The sequence below is a fragment of the Epinephelus lanceolatus genome, chromosome 11 (assembly GCF_041903045.1).
Source record: "Epinephelus lanceolatus isolate andai-2023 chromosome 11, ASM4190304v1, whole genome shotgun sequence".
NCBI classification, from domain to species: Eukaryota; Metazoa; Chordata; class Actinopteri; order Perciformes; family Serranidae; genus Epinephelus; species Epinephelus lanceolatus.
The window spans coordinates 31,696,872-31,711,411 of record NC_135744.1 but is presented as its reverse complement, the minus strand read 5'-3'; the positions used below and the strand labels follow the sequence as shown (position 1 = coordinate 31,711,411).

Below are 14,540 nucleotides of genomic sequence, written 5' to 3'. Positions count from 1 at the left end.
TTCTAACCTCTCGTCAGATAGTTTTCCTTTGGTAAACAGTATCTGCTGTTTTACCTAAGGTGGTCGAGCATGACAGATGCTGTTCTTAGTGCTTAGCGAGCATGGCAATAAAGGATGAGCAGTATTGCTGTTCCCTTGTTGAAATGAGCATCTCCACATTACCATCACAACTCTTTTACGTCTCTAGCTACCATAATTGTCTGCCAGTTCTGCTTTCTCCATCTGTGTCTCCCACTACACTCCTCATCTCAATTTTCTCTGACCTCTCCATACTTTCCTATTTTCTCTCTCTCTCTCTCTCTCTCTCTCTCTCTCTATCTCAATATATACCCCCCTATTTTCTTCCTCTTTGCCTCGCCTGCCTCAGTATGTCCATCTGTTGTGCTAAACCAAGCGACTGATTGTATTTGCGGCTGTCAGTGAGGTAAATAATCTGGACATCGATGCTAGTGGGTTTGAAGATGGCGTGTGTGTGTGCGTCTTTGGATATGCAGAGGGGATCTGCTCAGGGGACAGGAAGGACATGATGTTTTCTCAGAGCAGGCAGGGAACAGGACAGAGGCTAGGATACAGACTTGGAGTCAGTGATTGTTTAGAGTCCATTTATCATTTTAAACACAAACATGCACGCACAACTGAGAATACAAACACCTACAAGGACATAAATGTGCCACTATTTCCATTGTAATTGATACATCCATTAAACCAATTGAGCTTGCCTGCATTTATCCCTTTTTGTCAATACACACATGCAGGTTTGCATACTGATTCAGGCACCCAAAAATAGCACAGGTGATGCATAGGCAAGCAAGCTGCTATTACATTATAACTGACTCCTTTCCTACTTATATACGATACCTGGAAATTACACATTCTGGCAATAAAATACAGCAGCTTGTACATTTCTCACTTCATTCTAATCTTCTATATTTATCTGCCCTCATAAAGCTCATTTGTGGATGACTGTGTCTCTGCATTGATCGTCTTGTGCCCCTGCAGTTTGACATGCAGCAGCTGTCTCTGGATGAGCTGAAGCAGGTGCTGTTCCACGCCTTCCGGGACCACCTGACAATGAAGGACATAGAGAACATCATCATCACCGAGGAGGAGAGCCTCAATGAAACCTCAGGGAACTGCCCTGAGTATGAGGGAGGTGAGGAAGCTGTTCTCGTGGAAACTTTTCTGTTATAAATACCAATGCTTATAAAAAGACATTTTGTTATACAATTTATGTGATGTTTTACAGCAGTAATTTGACACAGAGCTAAGAAAACGTATCCATGACCAAAAACATTCTCAGAATAATTACCTGTATCCTCAGTCAAACTCTTTAAGGAATCATTTGACATTTTGGGAAAATAATGTACACGTTTGTCTTTTTGCTGAGAGTTGTATGAGAAGATTGATACCACTCTTAAATCTGTGCACTAAGTATGGAGCTAGAGCCAAGAAACAATTAGCTTAGCTTAGCATAAATACTGGAAGAAAGGCCAAATTAGAATTACTAGCCACATTTCTAATTTGTTCAGCATTTCAAATAGGTCCAATGTTAAGCTCAGAGACAATAGACCAATTAGATCTAGGTGGATTAGAAATAGGAACACCATCCTCCCACATTACTATGTTCATGAGAAGGAGTGAAAGAAGACGCAGCTGAACAGGTTACTCTTGCTCTTCCTAGCAGCTGCTCAACAACTATTGCATCATCTAACAATTATGTCCACTGGACCAGCCCATTCTCATTCCCAAGTCATCAAATACCGCTGCCTTGTCAATGATTTCAGTGTCAGGCATCAACGCAAAAAGGCATCTTATGTAGGTGTCAGTTTATAATGCCGCCGAATGGCATCAGTTCCAGATTTCGTCAGTAACAACGTGATATAAGCAGCTGGAAATTCCCTATAGGGCAGGTGGGAGGTGTGGCGGATAGGTCCAACAAACTGTTCGCTTTCTGTGTGCATGCTGAGCCAAAACATCATGTTTTTTTCTAAACCCAACCACGTGATGTTGTTGCACAAGAACATAAATGTGAATTCGAGGTGTTTTACTGATGTTGTCAGTTTACATCGAAAAAGAATGTATGCATCTAACCAGCAGACACTGTACATGACCTGTGAAATCAGAAGTGTATTATAAGATGCACTACATGTAACAAGTGTAAACTGACACGGCGTCAACGTCAACAACAGATGCAAGAGGATACCTAATGCGTCAAATGTAGCCCGCTGACCAAGAGGCGATATTTGAACATACAAAATAGTAGCCTGGAATGCTTCAAACCTTTGATTGATGCCATGTAATCAACGTTCAAATCAGTGTCCAAATGCATAACCCCAAAATACTCAAATAGCCTCAAAATTAATATTTAATAATCCATCATTATGCATTATGTATCAACATTAATTATTCATAGTTGTTCTCAGACAAGGACATTTAAACTCTGGGATAGTTTTTTGACACCAACTCACTCTCATCTAACGTCAGTCACCAACAGTCTGTCACTACTGAAGCTGGGACAGTTTGACCACATGTGTGAGATGTCCAAAAAGTCAACCATCTGGAATAGTCTCAAAATGTGCAAGGATGACTCCCAAAAAATCAAATGCCAGATGCAGCAAAGGAAACTGGCATGTCACAACTCTAAGAGGAGCTTGGCAAATCACCAGAAAACTGTAAGTAACAACTCAGCCGTCTTGCAAAATATTTCTTTTCTAGCTATGATGGCTAATGTAACTGCAACCTGCATGCATTGTCCCAGTATTCTAGGTGCATCGACAGAAAACTTATGTTTCAAAAAAGTTAATCTTATGTCCTTGTCCCCAGTTCTAACCCCTACCCCTGTGGCTGAAGCTTTGATTAATTGTAGATATTTTTCACTGAGGCTTCAACGCCCCAAAACTGGCATTTGGGACACAAATTACAGTGTGAAACTAAATTGCTGTTCAGAGCGTCTCTGACTCTGCAAAGTTCAGACAGATTACCCGCACTTCTAAAGCTCACTATAGTTAACATTTTATTTACTTTTTTTTACCTGTACACAAACAGAAATGTAATTACTGCTGTTGTTGCCACTTATTAGTGACCAGTGGCTAAGTGTAGTGACTTTGTACAGTTTCCCCTGGTTGCCTGGCAACCTCACAGTGACAAGACTCAACAAATACTTACAGCATGTGAATAAAAATGAGCATATTTCCCAAAATGTCAGACTAGAGACAAATTTATAAATCTACAGCTGCCTCCAGCAGGGTGCCAACACAGACGGTCAGAGGAAGCTTGGGTCCTCATAAAAAGACTTGAGCTGCCCTGAAAACATGATTTGTGAAGTTTTAGAGAGGCCTCTATGTTATTGACAATATGCTATTTTTGCCAGGCATATTTTTGCCTGTATCTTCATCATCATGGATCATGTGTAAAAATAGGCTATTATTGATTTATGTTGGTTTGTTGATAAGAAAGAAATTATTGTGCTCATCTGTATGCGATGAGTAATGTGTGGAAGTCTAATGTGGTCAGTAGGCCTAACTGATAAATATGTATCAGATGCAGATTTGTTGGTATAAAGCAAGTAGGCCTACACACTCATAGCTTTGAATGTGTCTTTGCAACAATAGTCAGCCATGGTATAGTTTACACACAAGTTAATACCACACTTGGACATGAATGGAGCAATGATCTGAATTTTTAAAATCCCATTTGATGTGACTACAAGTCAACACAGGTGTCTAAATCTGCCAGAAAAATAATGAGTAACATTTTAGGGTAGGAGATTCAGCAGAGGGAAATAATAAAGGAAAATATTAAGGAGTGTGAAGGCAAGAAGAAAGGTTAAGAAAAGTGAGATCGCACAGCTGCAGAATAAAACTCTTTCTGAAGTCTCTCTTCAGACCGTTAGAATAAAGTGGAAAAGACAAAGTGTAGAGTTGTGGGTGATAAAAGACTTTTGAACACAAACTTTTAAATGACTTTCTAAGTCTTGCCTGGCAACATTCAAGGTGATATCCTCAATTTTTTATCTGCTGCTAGACCAACATGAATATCCACCACAGGTTTCATCTGGAGTAATCCTGGGAGCAAGGTCAAGAATGCTGCTGAGGCATATTCAAGAAAACAGACTTGATTATTAATCTCAAGGTCATGCATTAATGTTTTAAAAGTACCAAAACCAGAATGGGAGGGTTGTGGGGTTGCTAATGAGTGCCAAAGTGAAACACAGACGGCATTTTACTGGAGACATAAAACCAAGTTATGTTGCTCTAGGGAGAAGATGGGGGAAAAAACCTAATTCTGACCCTGTGTTAGTCATGGTGCAGAGCTAGAAATTGCCTTTCTGCCGTGAAACATCCAAAAGTCAGACTAGGACAAAGGTAAAGACAGATCAAACACGCCGCAAAATTGGGAAAGTCTTAATGAATCCATTGGGTATTGGCCTACAGTCTCAGGGAGGCCTAAAAAGAGACAGCTGGGAGGAAATGGAGAAAGTTAGCAGAGAAGGGACAGTGAAGGAGGAGATAAGAGGCTAAAGAAGGGATCAGGGAACTGCTGGCTTGGCACTCTCTTTCCCAAACTTTTTGGTGTTGAGGGAAGGAGTTAGGAAGAGGAATAAGAACAGTAGAAAGAGCCTCTCTTGTAAAGAACAGCTGTATTACTCCCCACATTTAACCCTCTTCCCACATCCTCAACTTCCCTCTTTCATGCCTGCTTCCTTCCCATCTTCCTCCTGTCCATCGGGACTTCAGCGCCTTTCACAGTCCCTCTTAGATCCACGACTCAGAGCTGTGAGTTGATTTATTGATGCGGTGTGTGATTCTAACAAACTGAGACAAGGGGGCTGACAGAGAGGAAACTTTTGGTTGTTGCTCTTGCTGCAAGGCCTGTTGGAGGACACATCTGTCTCTACTCCTCTTCCTTTTTCAATCTCCTGAGATTATGTCTTTGGGGGAAAAAACTGACTTTCAGCCCACACACATAGGTAGCAGAGCAGAAAAGTTCCACCTCCCTCCTCTTGTCTTTGTTTTTGCTGCAGCATAGAGAGTTTAAAACCAGTTTGTGCCCCTCATGTGTACGTCACAAGAGACACATCCACTGATGATTTGGCTCAGAGATGAGCAGCAAAACATAGCAACCAGAAATATCAACTGCTATTGCATCCGTACTGTATTTGTTTGGGTCAGAGAACAGAGTTGCACCTTGAGAAACAGGTTTAGATTCATTCACTATAACTCAAAAGTCTATTTACTAGCTTTTGCAGAGCTTGTCACAGTCTTCACTCAGCAAGTGGAAGTGGCTCAGGTGTCATCACATGAACTGCGGGTATGTGATAATGACAGGTGGATGTGGGCGGGAGAGCATAAGCTCTGGCACTGTTATAGGATGGTCTTTGATGACAGGCGTAAATGGTTTCCTTGATTTCCCCTGACTTCTTTTTAATGGTGCATTTTGTAATTTATGTACTGGCAAATTTGTATTGTTCAAAGATTATTGTTTGTACCTAACATTTTTATTCAATTACTTGAAGCTACTGTTTAAAGTTTGACATTTTGGGAAACACAGTTTGTTTTCTTGTTGACAGATGAAAAGATTGATATCATTCTAATATATCTGTGTGCTAAATATGAAGCTATAGTGCCTGCAGATGGTTAGCTTAGCTTGGCATAAAGACTGGGAAACAGCTATCCAGGCTGTGTCCAAAGAATCTGCCCACTGACACCTTTAAAGCTTATTAATTAAAATGTTTTATCTTGTTTGTTTAATTTATACAAAACCCAAAGTGTATAAACTGCCAACTGGGATTTTATGGGGGTTATTTCCTAGATCCCTGGCCAGGTGCAGTCACTTCCTGCAGTCTCTGTTGGTTGCCTATGCCTTGAAGTCATTTTTTATGAATTAAACAAATGAGGGTTTTCTCATATTACGTATGATTGCTCTTTACCCAGTGGTGGAGCTAAGCAGTTTTCAATAGGGTGGCCAGGATGGGTCCAGCGGTCATTTTGGGGTGGCACAGAAATCACTACTTTATGAATATAAACTAGAATTACTGCAACACAATTGTATGTCTCTGCGAACCAGTCAAGTTGCAGTTACAGTTTACATCCACGTCTGTCCAGACTCTGTCGCCATGACAGTTGACAGTGCTTCAAATATGTATGTTACTGAAAATAAACTACAAATTCTAAAACGTGAATCCTTCACACATCTTCAACCCAACGGCATAGGAGATCTGTACGATCAACACAGTTTCAAGATGGACTCCCAAAATTAGCGTTACTAGATTAGTATCTGACCAAATGTCTGTGAGTATTGGCCAGGAAAGTGTTTTTGCAGAACATTATGATGTCACAGTGAAGCTTTCCTTTGACCTTTGGGATATAAAATGTCACCACCTTATCATTTTATCATATTAGACATCTGTGTGATATATTGTCATAATTAGAGCATGAATTCCTGAGCTATGAAATCCCCTCAAGGCCTTCTTAAGAAATTGGGTTCATTAGAGTGAGATGGATGCAAAGTCATATTGACTTTGACCTTTGACCATCAAATACAAATCATTTTATCACTTAGTGCAAGTGGATGTTTGTGCCAAATATGATGAAATTCCCTCAAGGTCTTCTTGAGTTATCATGTTCATGAGAGTGGGATGGACAGACGGATGAACAACCTGAGAACATAATGCCTCCAACCATGGCTATCACCAGCATGGAGGCATAAAACGGGTCTAACTAGAAAATAAGGGGCAATTTGAGGCACCTACACACAACTCTATAGATCAAATTATATTCAGTGAATCCAGCATTTCTTTCTTACTCCTGCAGGTAAAGTAACAAAGAAGCTTACACTATAGGTACAAAGTACAAGAGTCCCATTCTACAGCGTATCAGCCCTTCTGAGAGCAGATGTTCAGCACAGTGTATGGTGCTCAGCAGCACTGTTAGCTCTTTCTCTATCACTGTATCATCAGGGATACACATTGACAGAAACATCATTAAATGGAGTTTTTAATCAAAGTCTAATTATATTAAATGTAACCAATAAATATAATCAACATGTACATAAAATCTTACCATCATTAAAACAAGTCGTAGCAAAGTTAACTGTATGAATGTTTATGAAATTGCCTGCCTTACTTATCAAGCCATGACAGATGGCTCCGCGGTAAAAACAAGCTTGTTATGTTTTATATCAATAAAGCTAATCTAATCAGTTACTGGAGCAATATGTTTAATATTACAGGAAATGAACGTATTCTCTAGCAGAGGTTAGAGTGTGTTTGCTGTAACTTTATTGGATTATCTTAAAGCAGGCCCCTACTAGGAAGCTTGGCAGAAATGGCACAGATGAATTACTATTTGAAATAAAACAGAATGCACAAACATGCAGTAATGAGCAGTGAATGAACACCTGCACACTAACACTAGGTCGATATCACACGTGACCAAAAATATTGCCTTCAATTTTGTTGATAAAAATATTCAAAATATAATTCAGCTTTAAGTGGCGTACTCATGGGAGCTAACTTTACCTTACTTTGTTTGCTATTTTTCCTCCTGGCATGCTGGGGCTCTAAACTTTGCTAAACAGATACAGTCACAGATGGAATAAATAAAAGCATCGGAAAGCAATCTGATATAGCCTGTCTATAATCATTTGTTGGTTTACTGGACTGTCACTTGCCAGTTATAAAGTCTCCAGAGGCACTCGAGGGTGCACACATAAGTGTACATAAATGGTTTCACCACTAACAGAAAACCATTCTGCTCAAGATAAAATTACGACTGGGGTGGCCAATAGGGTGGCCAGGCTTCAGTCCACACCCCTTGCCACACTGCAAATCCGATGTTTGTTTTAATCGTGCCTGATTATTAACTGTGTGTGTCTCTCCCCCCCACATGACATTTGTTCATGCTGTTGCTAAAATGTAACGAGGCACGCCAATCACAAAATCCCAAGCCCGTACACTGGAGTCAACCTTTGCATTATGCCTGTATTTTGGAGACAGCGTTAGGAATGACCCCTATCTTACCCATGGCTGTGCAGTTCAGAAAGTGAGATCAGGGGTCCGTTTCACAAAGCAGGTTTAGTGAAAACTCAGAGTCTGTTAACCCTGAAATGAGGGAAACTCTGAGTTTTCCGTTTCAAAAAGGGAGGTAACTCAAACCAGAGAAAGAGGGGTAACTCTAGCCTGTTTCACAGAGAGAGGTAACTTAAGCTGTCAGTCACTAACCGTAGTAACAGACTCTATGAACCTAACCTGGTCGGGACCAGGTTTTTCTCAATGAACCTCGAGTCTGTCTCCGCCCTCTTTCAGAGCCACATACTCCATTTGATTTCCTCATTCATTCAGTCAGCAGGCGAGTTTTGGCGTAGCCGTTCTGCCGTCTGTCATTTAAAAAAAAAATCATTAAAAAATCAGAGTCAGTATATTAGAAGTCCATTAGGCACAGTAGTAGGCACTTTTTTCACTAACATGGCATGTCCTTTTGATAACGATCCCGTGGATGAAGGTGCAGCATTACTGCGCAGAGAATTAATTATTCGTCAGGAGATGGTTATCAGACCACGCACAGATGTTTTAGCGTTTCCAGACAATTATCTTTTTGAGCGGTACCGTTTCACGTCACAGTCCATTATCTACATACACAACCTAATCCGTCCTTACATTTGCAACAATACCAATCGTAGTCTCTCACATCCCAGCAGATATTGTGTGTTGCACTGTGTTTCTTTGCACATGGAAGTTTTTTGTAAAATGTCGAAGATGCTGAGCACTTGAGTAAGGCAACTGTACATGTATGCAGGGCGGTCAGAAAAGTGTGCTCGTTTTACGGGCATCTGCCTTCTTTCTGTTGGCTGAGTAGAAGTCTGTGTTAGTTTAAATAGGCTTAATTAGCCTATTTAACAGAACTGATATAGATGAGAAGTCATTTATGTGTGTGAAAACAGCATTATGTTGGGGATAAAACAACTGCACAGTCAAACAGCCACTTAATATTTACTTTATAATGTAAAACATGATCAAAATGAGGTACCCTCGTGAGATTATGCTGAGCCTTACCTGTTTGAACAATGTTTTTATATTTCATCCTAAACTGCTGCCAAGTGCGCTTCTCCCCCGCGGGATTGCACCTAAAAGAAATAAATTAATAGGTTACCATTCAAGCAGTTTTCCCCTGTGATATTATTGTGATTGCAAAGGACTACATTTAAACCATGCCGTCTCCCTCTCTTTTGCAGCTGCAGCGGTGTTGCACTTCTTTTTAAAAAAACATGTGCAAACTCGCCGTATGAGCGCATTAAGATTTCTAATTCCAATGGGGTGAAAAATGCAGCCCTCCCCATCCCCGTTGCCATGGTGACTCGTCGAATCAGAGCTCCATTGATGCTGGCTTTTTATAGGTGTGTGATGCACGCGCTTAACTCTAGGTGAAACTACTCCGAGTTGATTAAACTGATTCAAATCAGCTGTTCTGGAACCGGAAACTCAGAGTTTTCTATCTCAGAGTAGATCAACTCAGAGTTCAGAATTAGACTCAGAGTTTGTTGAACCTGCTTTGTGAAACGGACCCCTGGTCAGGTTTCTGTGGAGACCACGCTGAGAAATGCTTTTGAGACTCTGTTCGCCGACTGCTACACGCATTAAATAGTAGTCCACTTTTGTGTTTTGGTACAGTTGGTTTCCCTACCTGATGTGAAGTGTACCCGAGTACACATAAACTGCACTTGAGACCACCTTTTAAGTGGACACTAATCAAACGAACTGGTCTTTGGGGTCAAGTGTACTTAGATCTGAGCCAGGGTCCCTTATGTGGAAGCCTCCTAACTCTCTGTAAAAAAGTGTATTTCCCAAAATGTCAACCATTCCTTTAAAGCTGTGTTTTATATTAATTTTGTATAATTACATTAAAATCATCAACTACATTGAAATTAACTGTCTTCTTGTCTCACGTCTTCTCTCGTCTCTTTGGCTCCTCTCAGTTCATCCCAAGAAGAAGAATCGGCAGACGTGTGTAAGGAAAAGCCTGATCTGCGCTTTCGCTATGGCTTTCATCATCAGTGTCATGCTCATTGCAGCCAATCAGATGCTGCGGAACGGCATGGAGTAACCAATTGCACTGTGAGCATGGGGAGTGGACAGAACAGCCATGACCTCACACCTTGTCTTTGCAGCCAAAGCAGGACCAGCCACAACCCGAGCACTTCTCTAAACAATCAGTTGAGTTTTTTGAGTTTAATTTGAACTTACCTTATAGAAGCAGACAATGTGAATGAAATGAAGACAGATATATTTGTTTTGCATTGAAGATGTCACCATGTAGAGTTACTGGACTTACCCGTCACAAGGAACCTGAACTGGAAAAAAAAAAAAAAGTTTTTATATGAACCGGGAGAATAAACGGAGGGTTTTATTTTGCTGTTTTCAAGACCGAGACCACCCTTTAAACTTGATTTTCTAATTACCGAAAATGTTTATCAGGTGCTTTAAGCCATTCCTAATTTAAAAAGCAAACAATTGTTATTATGGACAATTGCATATTTACCCTAGAGAAGTAGCGTTGAATGTGAATGAATGTGGGCACTGAATGTTGGGCACAGTAGATGCATAGTAAATCTGTCACATCTCATATAGTCATGTGGAAACATCACACTATATGTAAAACATCGAAACCCTTGACTCAGTCCACTAATCTTGGGGCACATGAAGTCTTTATGTGTATCTACAAGGAGCACAACTCAATACTCAGTGAGGGACCAGTAAAGAATCTTCACTGTCCCGTTATCTCTACTATGAAGTCTTAGCATTGATTGATTGATAGATTGATTGACTGGTCACTTAATATTTGTGTGGATGTGTTGAAGACAGTGGATAATGTGAGCTCAGGCTGTCAGAGAGATTTAAAATGCATGAAGAAGGAGATTTTAAATCAAATAATAGTGGAGTGATGGTATGGGTTAACAGTAGGACCAGTCTGAGATAAATTATAATATTTTTAGTAATGTGTTTGTAGAAAATATTTCACCTCAGCATCTCATTGTAATACTGCCCAACTGTGGTTAATATAAACCACGCAAAAAGCATGCCAGTATATACACTGCCATATCAAACATTAACTCTAACTCCCATGAATTTCTCTGTGTATATATAGTGCTACTTATCTTGTGTAATGTATTATTCTTTGCAACAGCAGAATGTACGAAGGGTAGAAACTAGTGAGACAAATCAGGGATATACAGCAGAGCTGTGACATGCTGTTGGTACAGCTGTTTTCTTGGAAAAGGTTGCAGTCTAGTGGTTAAAATGAGAACTGCAGCTAAAAGCTTAAACAGCCATGTTTACAAAGTGTTCAGAAGGGAAGAACAACACCAGAGAATTTGAGCTTTGATATGTTTTGTGTCAGTGTCGCAAGGGCAGTTTGGTCTGTGTTGGTGAACATTCACTATTTTTAATGGCAAAAGCAAGAATATTTTTCAGCCCAAACCCAAACTGTGTTGTTGCACCAGAGTACAGCTCAGGATTGAGAAACTGAAGGTGACTGCTGCAGTACCTGTCGTGTCTGTGGTCATTGCTATGTTTTATGGTCTAGACCTGATAGCACTACAATTTTATAAAGCTTACTGGGGGGAAAAGTTTGGGAAAGACCTTGTAGGAGTTTACAATCACTTCCCTCTGTTTATAATAGAGCCCCCTCGAGGTTGAACATCACAGTGACAACACAGATTAAATTTGAGGATGTTCTTTATGTGGGTGTAGAGCTGGGCGATAAAGAAATGTCATTATTTATCTACGTTATCATGTGTCCATCTTCTGCTATTGTTTTCCAAAATTCTGACGTTCAAACAAATGATTTTAAACAAATTGTCATTCAAAACTTAAAATACCTGAGATTAAGTTTTTATTAAACACATCTATAGTCAGTAGAACACAGTTCATCACAATAAACATAACTTTTATACATGATTATTGTATTGTATTGTGATATTGAAATATATAATTACAATTTTTTTATATTATTTTATCAATTAATATTGACCAAATCGCCCAGCCCTATGTTCATGTATGGATTGCTGAATGGGCCTACGGGGCACAGGCCCAAAGGCCCAATATGTCAGGGCCTCCCCCTGGCCTTCACCTGCAAAATGTCACTCAAATTAACACGTAACAACCAGGATGAGACTCAAAATGACCAAAACGAGATGCAAATGAACTGCAGAGACACAGAATAACTACAAAAATGGGCAAAACAACCACAACGAGACACAAAATGACCAAAATAACCACATACAAATTTATCACAAAGAGACACAATATCACAAAAAGATGCATAATGGTTATAAAGAGATGCAAAACAATAAATTGATAAAAAAAAAAAAGAGGAGGCAAAACCACCACAAAGTCTGTGTGTCTTGCTCCAGTGAAGGACAGGTGGTGGTTTTGCATATCTGTGCCCAGGGGCCCATTGTCTCATAATCCCCCCATGCCTATGTTGATGCCATCTTTGAAATACACTCGTTGGTGTTCATACTACTCATTGCAATGTTATATGCCATAACAGCGACATATGTGGATCCCTAAATTGCATGGTGCTCCCCTTGTACTTTATTGGCTCAGAGTGTGGTTTGTTCTCATTCCTACCTTGAAGCGATTATTTGCCCTCAAATGAAAGCAAAACTAAATATTTCAATCAAACTAACGTGCAGCCATGTGAGTTTAAAATATGAAAGGGAGAGGGCTTTCTTTTGAAATTAAAAAATAGCTTTGTAAGATCAAGTATCACAGCAAAAATGTATTATACTGTAAATCAGTATGCATGTTGTTGTTTAGATTTTCGTGTCTTTGACAGACAGGGGAATCCATTTAATCTTTCTTTGTGGTGGCACAGCCTTGGTTTAAATGTAGGTATGTATGTACTACTGTCACATATTTGACTTTCCAGTTTATACTGTAATAGCCATTTTTTCTAGTTTCTACCAGCTATTAATCAAACCAGAGTGCAGGAGAGGGCATTTTCATAAATATGCAAATACAAGGTCACATCATCATCATCGTCATCATCATCATCATCATCTCTGTTTCACGTCCTCTAGGGTAGAGTCTGTAGGCCTCACTGTGGATGGTTAAATTGACACTGATTACGATATATTGTGTGTTTTAGTCACATTAGGTTTTTATGGAATGTTCTTACTGCCTCATAGTCCTGTATAAACTGCTGTATAATGTATGCTACACTTATCCTCGTGAGTCAGTTTATGTCTTTGATATTCTCAGCACATTGACATTTGACCAATGGACCATGTTTTCACCTTTGTCTAATAGCGTCATGGTCCTTTTGAAACCAGCATAGACCACTTTATCTTTACAATTCTCTAATAATTGTGCCATTCAGACATCCTTGCATGGCTATGTAAGGGGAACTCGTTTGAAAGACCTTTTATCAACACTTTTGAAGTTTACATTATTATGCTGTACATCTGTAACAGGACGGAATCAGTTCATGATTTTCATGTTTTTGAAAGTTGCTTTTGAGATTTGTTTTTACCAAAACATGTTTTTACCTTGTAGATTGTATAGAGATAAAAACTAAACACAGATATGTACTACAACCTTGGCATGCTGCTTAGAAAAGGAGAAAGAAAACAGCAATAGTCGCCAACTGAATGGATATTTAAAAATGCAACAAGTTTAATCTGTTTAATCTAAAAAAAAATATATCCATATATGTTTATGCAATAAAACCTTGTTTTGATAGAAAATAAGAGGCATCTGTGTTTACTTGTGAAAGATGTTTGTTTGTGATGTTTGTGTGGGATTCTGAAATAATTCAAATTTTGCCTCACACCAGCAATATTATAATGATGACGAAACAATTTTACCCAGTAACACAAAAAAGGTAAAACATTCTTAAAGGGGTAGTTCACCCCAAAATCAAAAATACATATTTTTCCTTGTAACTATAGTGCAATGTATCAATCAAATTGTTTTGGTGTGAGTTGCCGAGCATTGGAGATATCGGCTATTAAGATGTCTGCCTCCACTACAATATAATGGAAATGGCGGCACTCAGCTTGTGGTGCCCCAAGAATGAGTCCTAAAACCCAGTAAGCATTTTTGCGCTCCCAGTACCTTGTCTCAAAGTCAGTGGGTTTTTGGTTAGATGCCTGAAATAGTAACACAAGCTTAAGAGACGCTCACCTTTTGGTCTACAACAGATGTCTGCAAATACCGTACTCTTGAATTTTCTGTAATCATCCAAAATCCAACAGAAAAATCACATAGGGTTTGTGACGAGGGAACAAGGGCATGGCAAACTACCCCGTCGGCCTACACAAAACAGTCATCCCTGGAGCACTCTCTATCTCTTTCCAGAAATCATAACTGGATACTCATGATAATTCATAGATTTTGTTGTGAGCAGTTTTATGTAGGAACTATTTCCTTTCTACCAAAGTACAACTGCTAACCGTATCACCGTGCAGAAGGAATCATGCATCTACTGCTAGCGCCACTGAGATAGCTAACATTACAGCTTAGCGCAGGACACCATAAA

At 39.6% G+C, this 14,540-nt stretch overlaps 1 protein-coding gene across 3 annotated transcripts in view; it reads left to right on the top strand.

The window, feature by feature from the left end:
* The window catches only part of caln2 (calneuron 2), a 44,137-nt gene extending 30,391 nt beyond the window's left edge, over positions 1–13,746 (top strand). For all 3 annotated transcript variants that reach the window (XM_033634127.2, XM_078172507.1, XM_078172506.1), the window contains exons 5-6: positions 1,000–1,153; positions 9,973–13,746. In XM_033634127.2, the coding sequence (XP_033490018.1) occupies positions 1,000–1,153; positions 9,973–10,100 (282 nt within the window). In that variant the 3' untranslated portion in view covers positions 10,101–13,746. The remainder of the gene's footprint in view (positions 1–999; positions 1,154–9,972) is intronic.
* Positions 13,747–14,540: the final 794 nt, after the last annotated feature.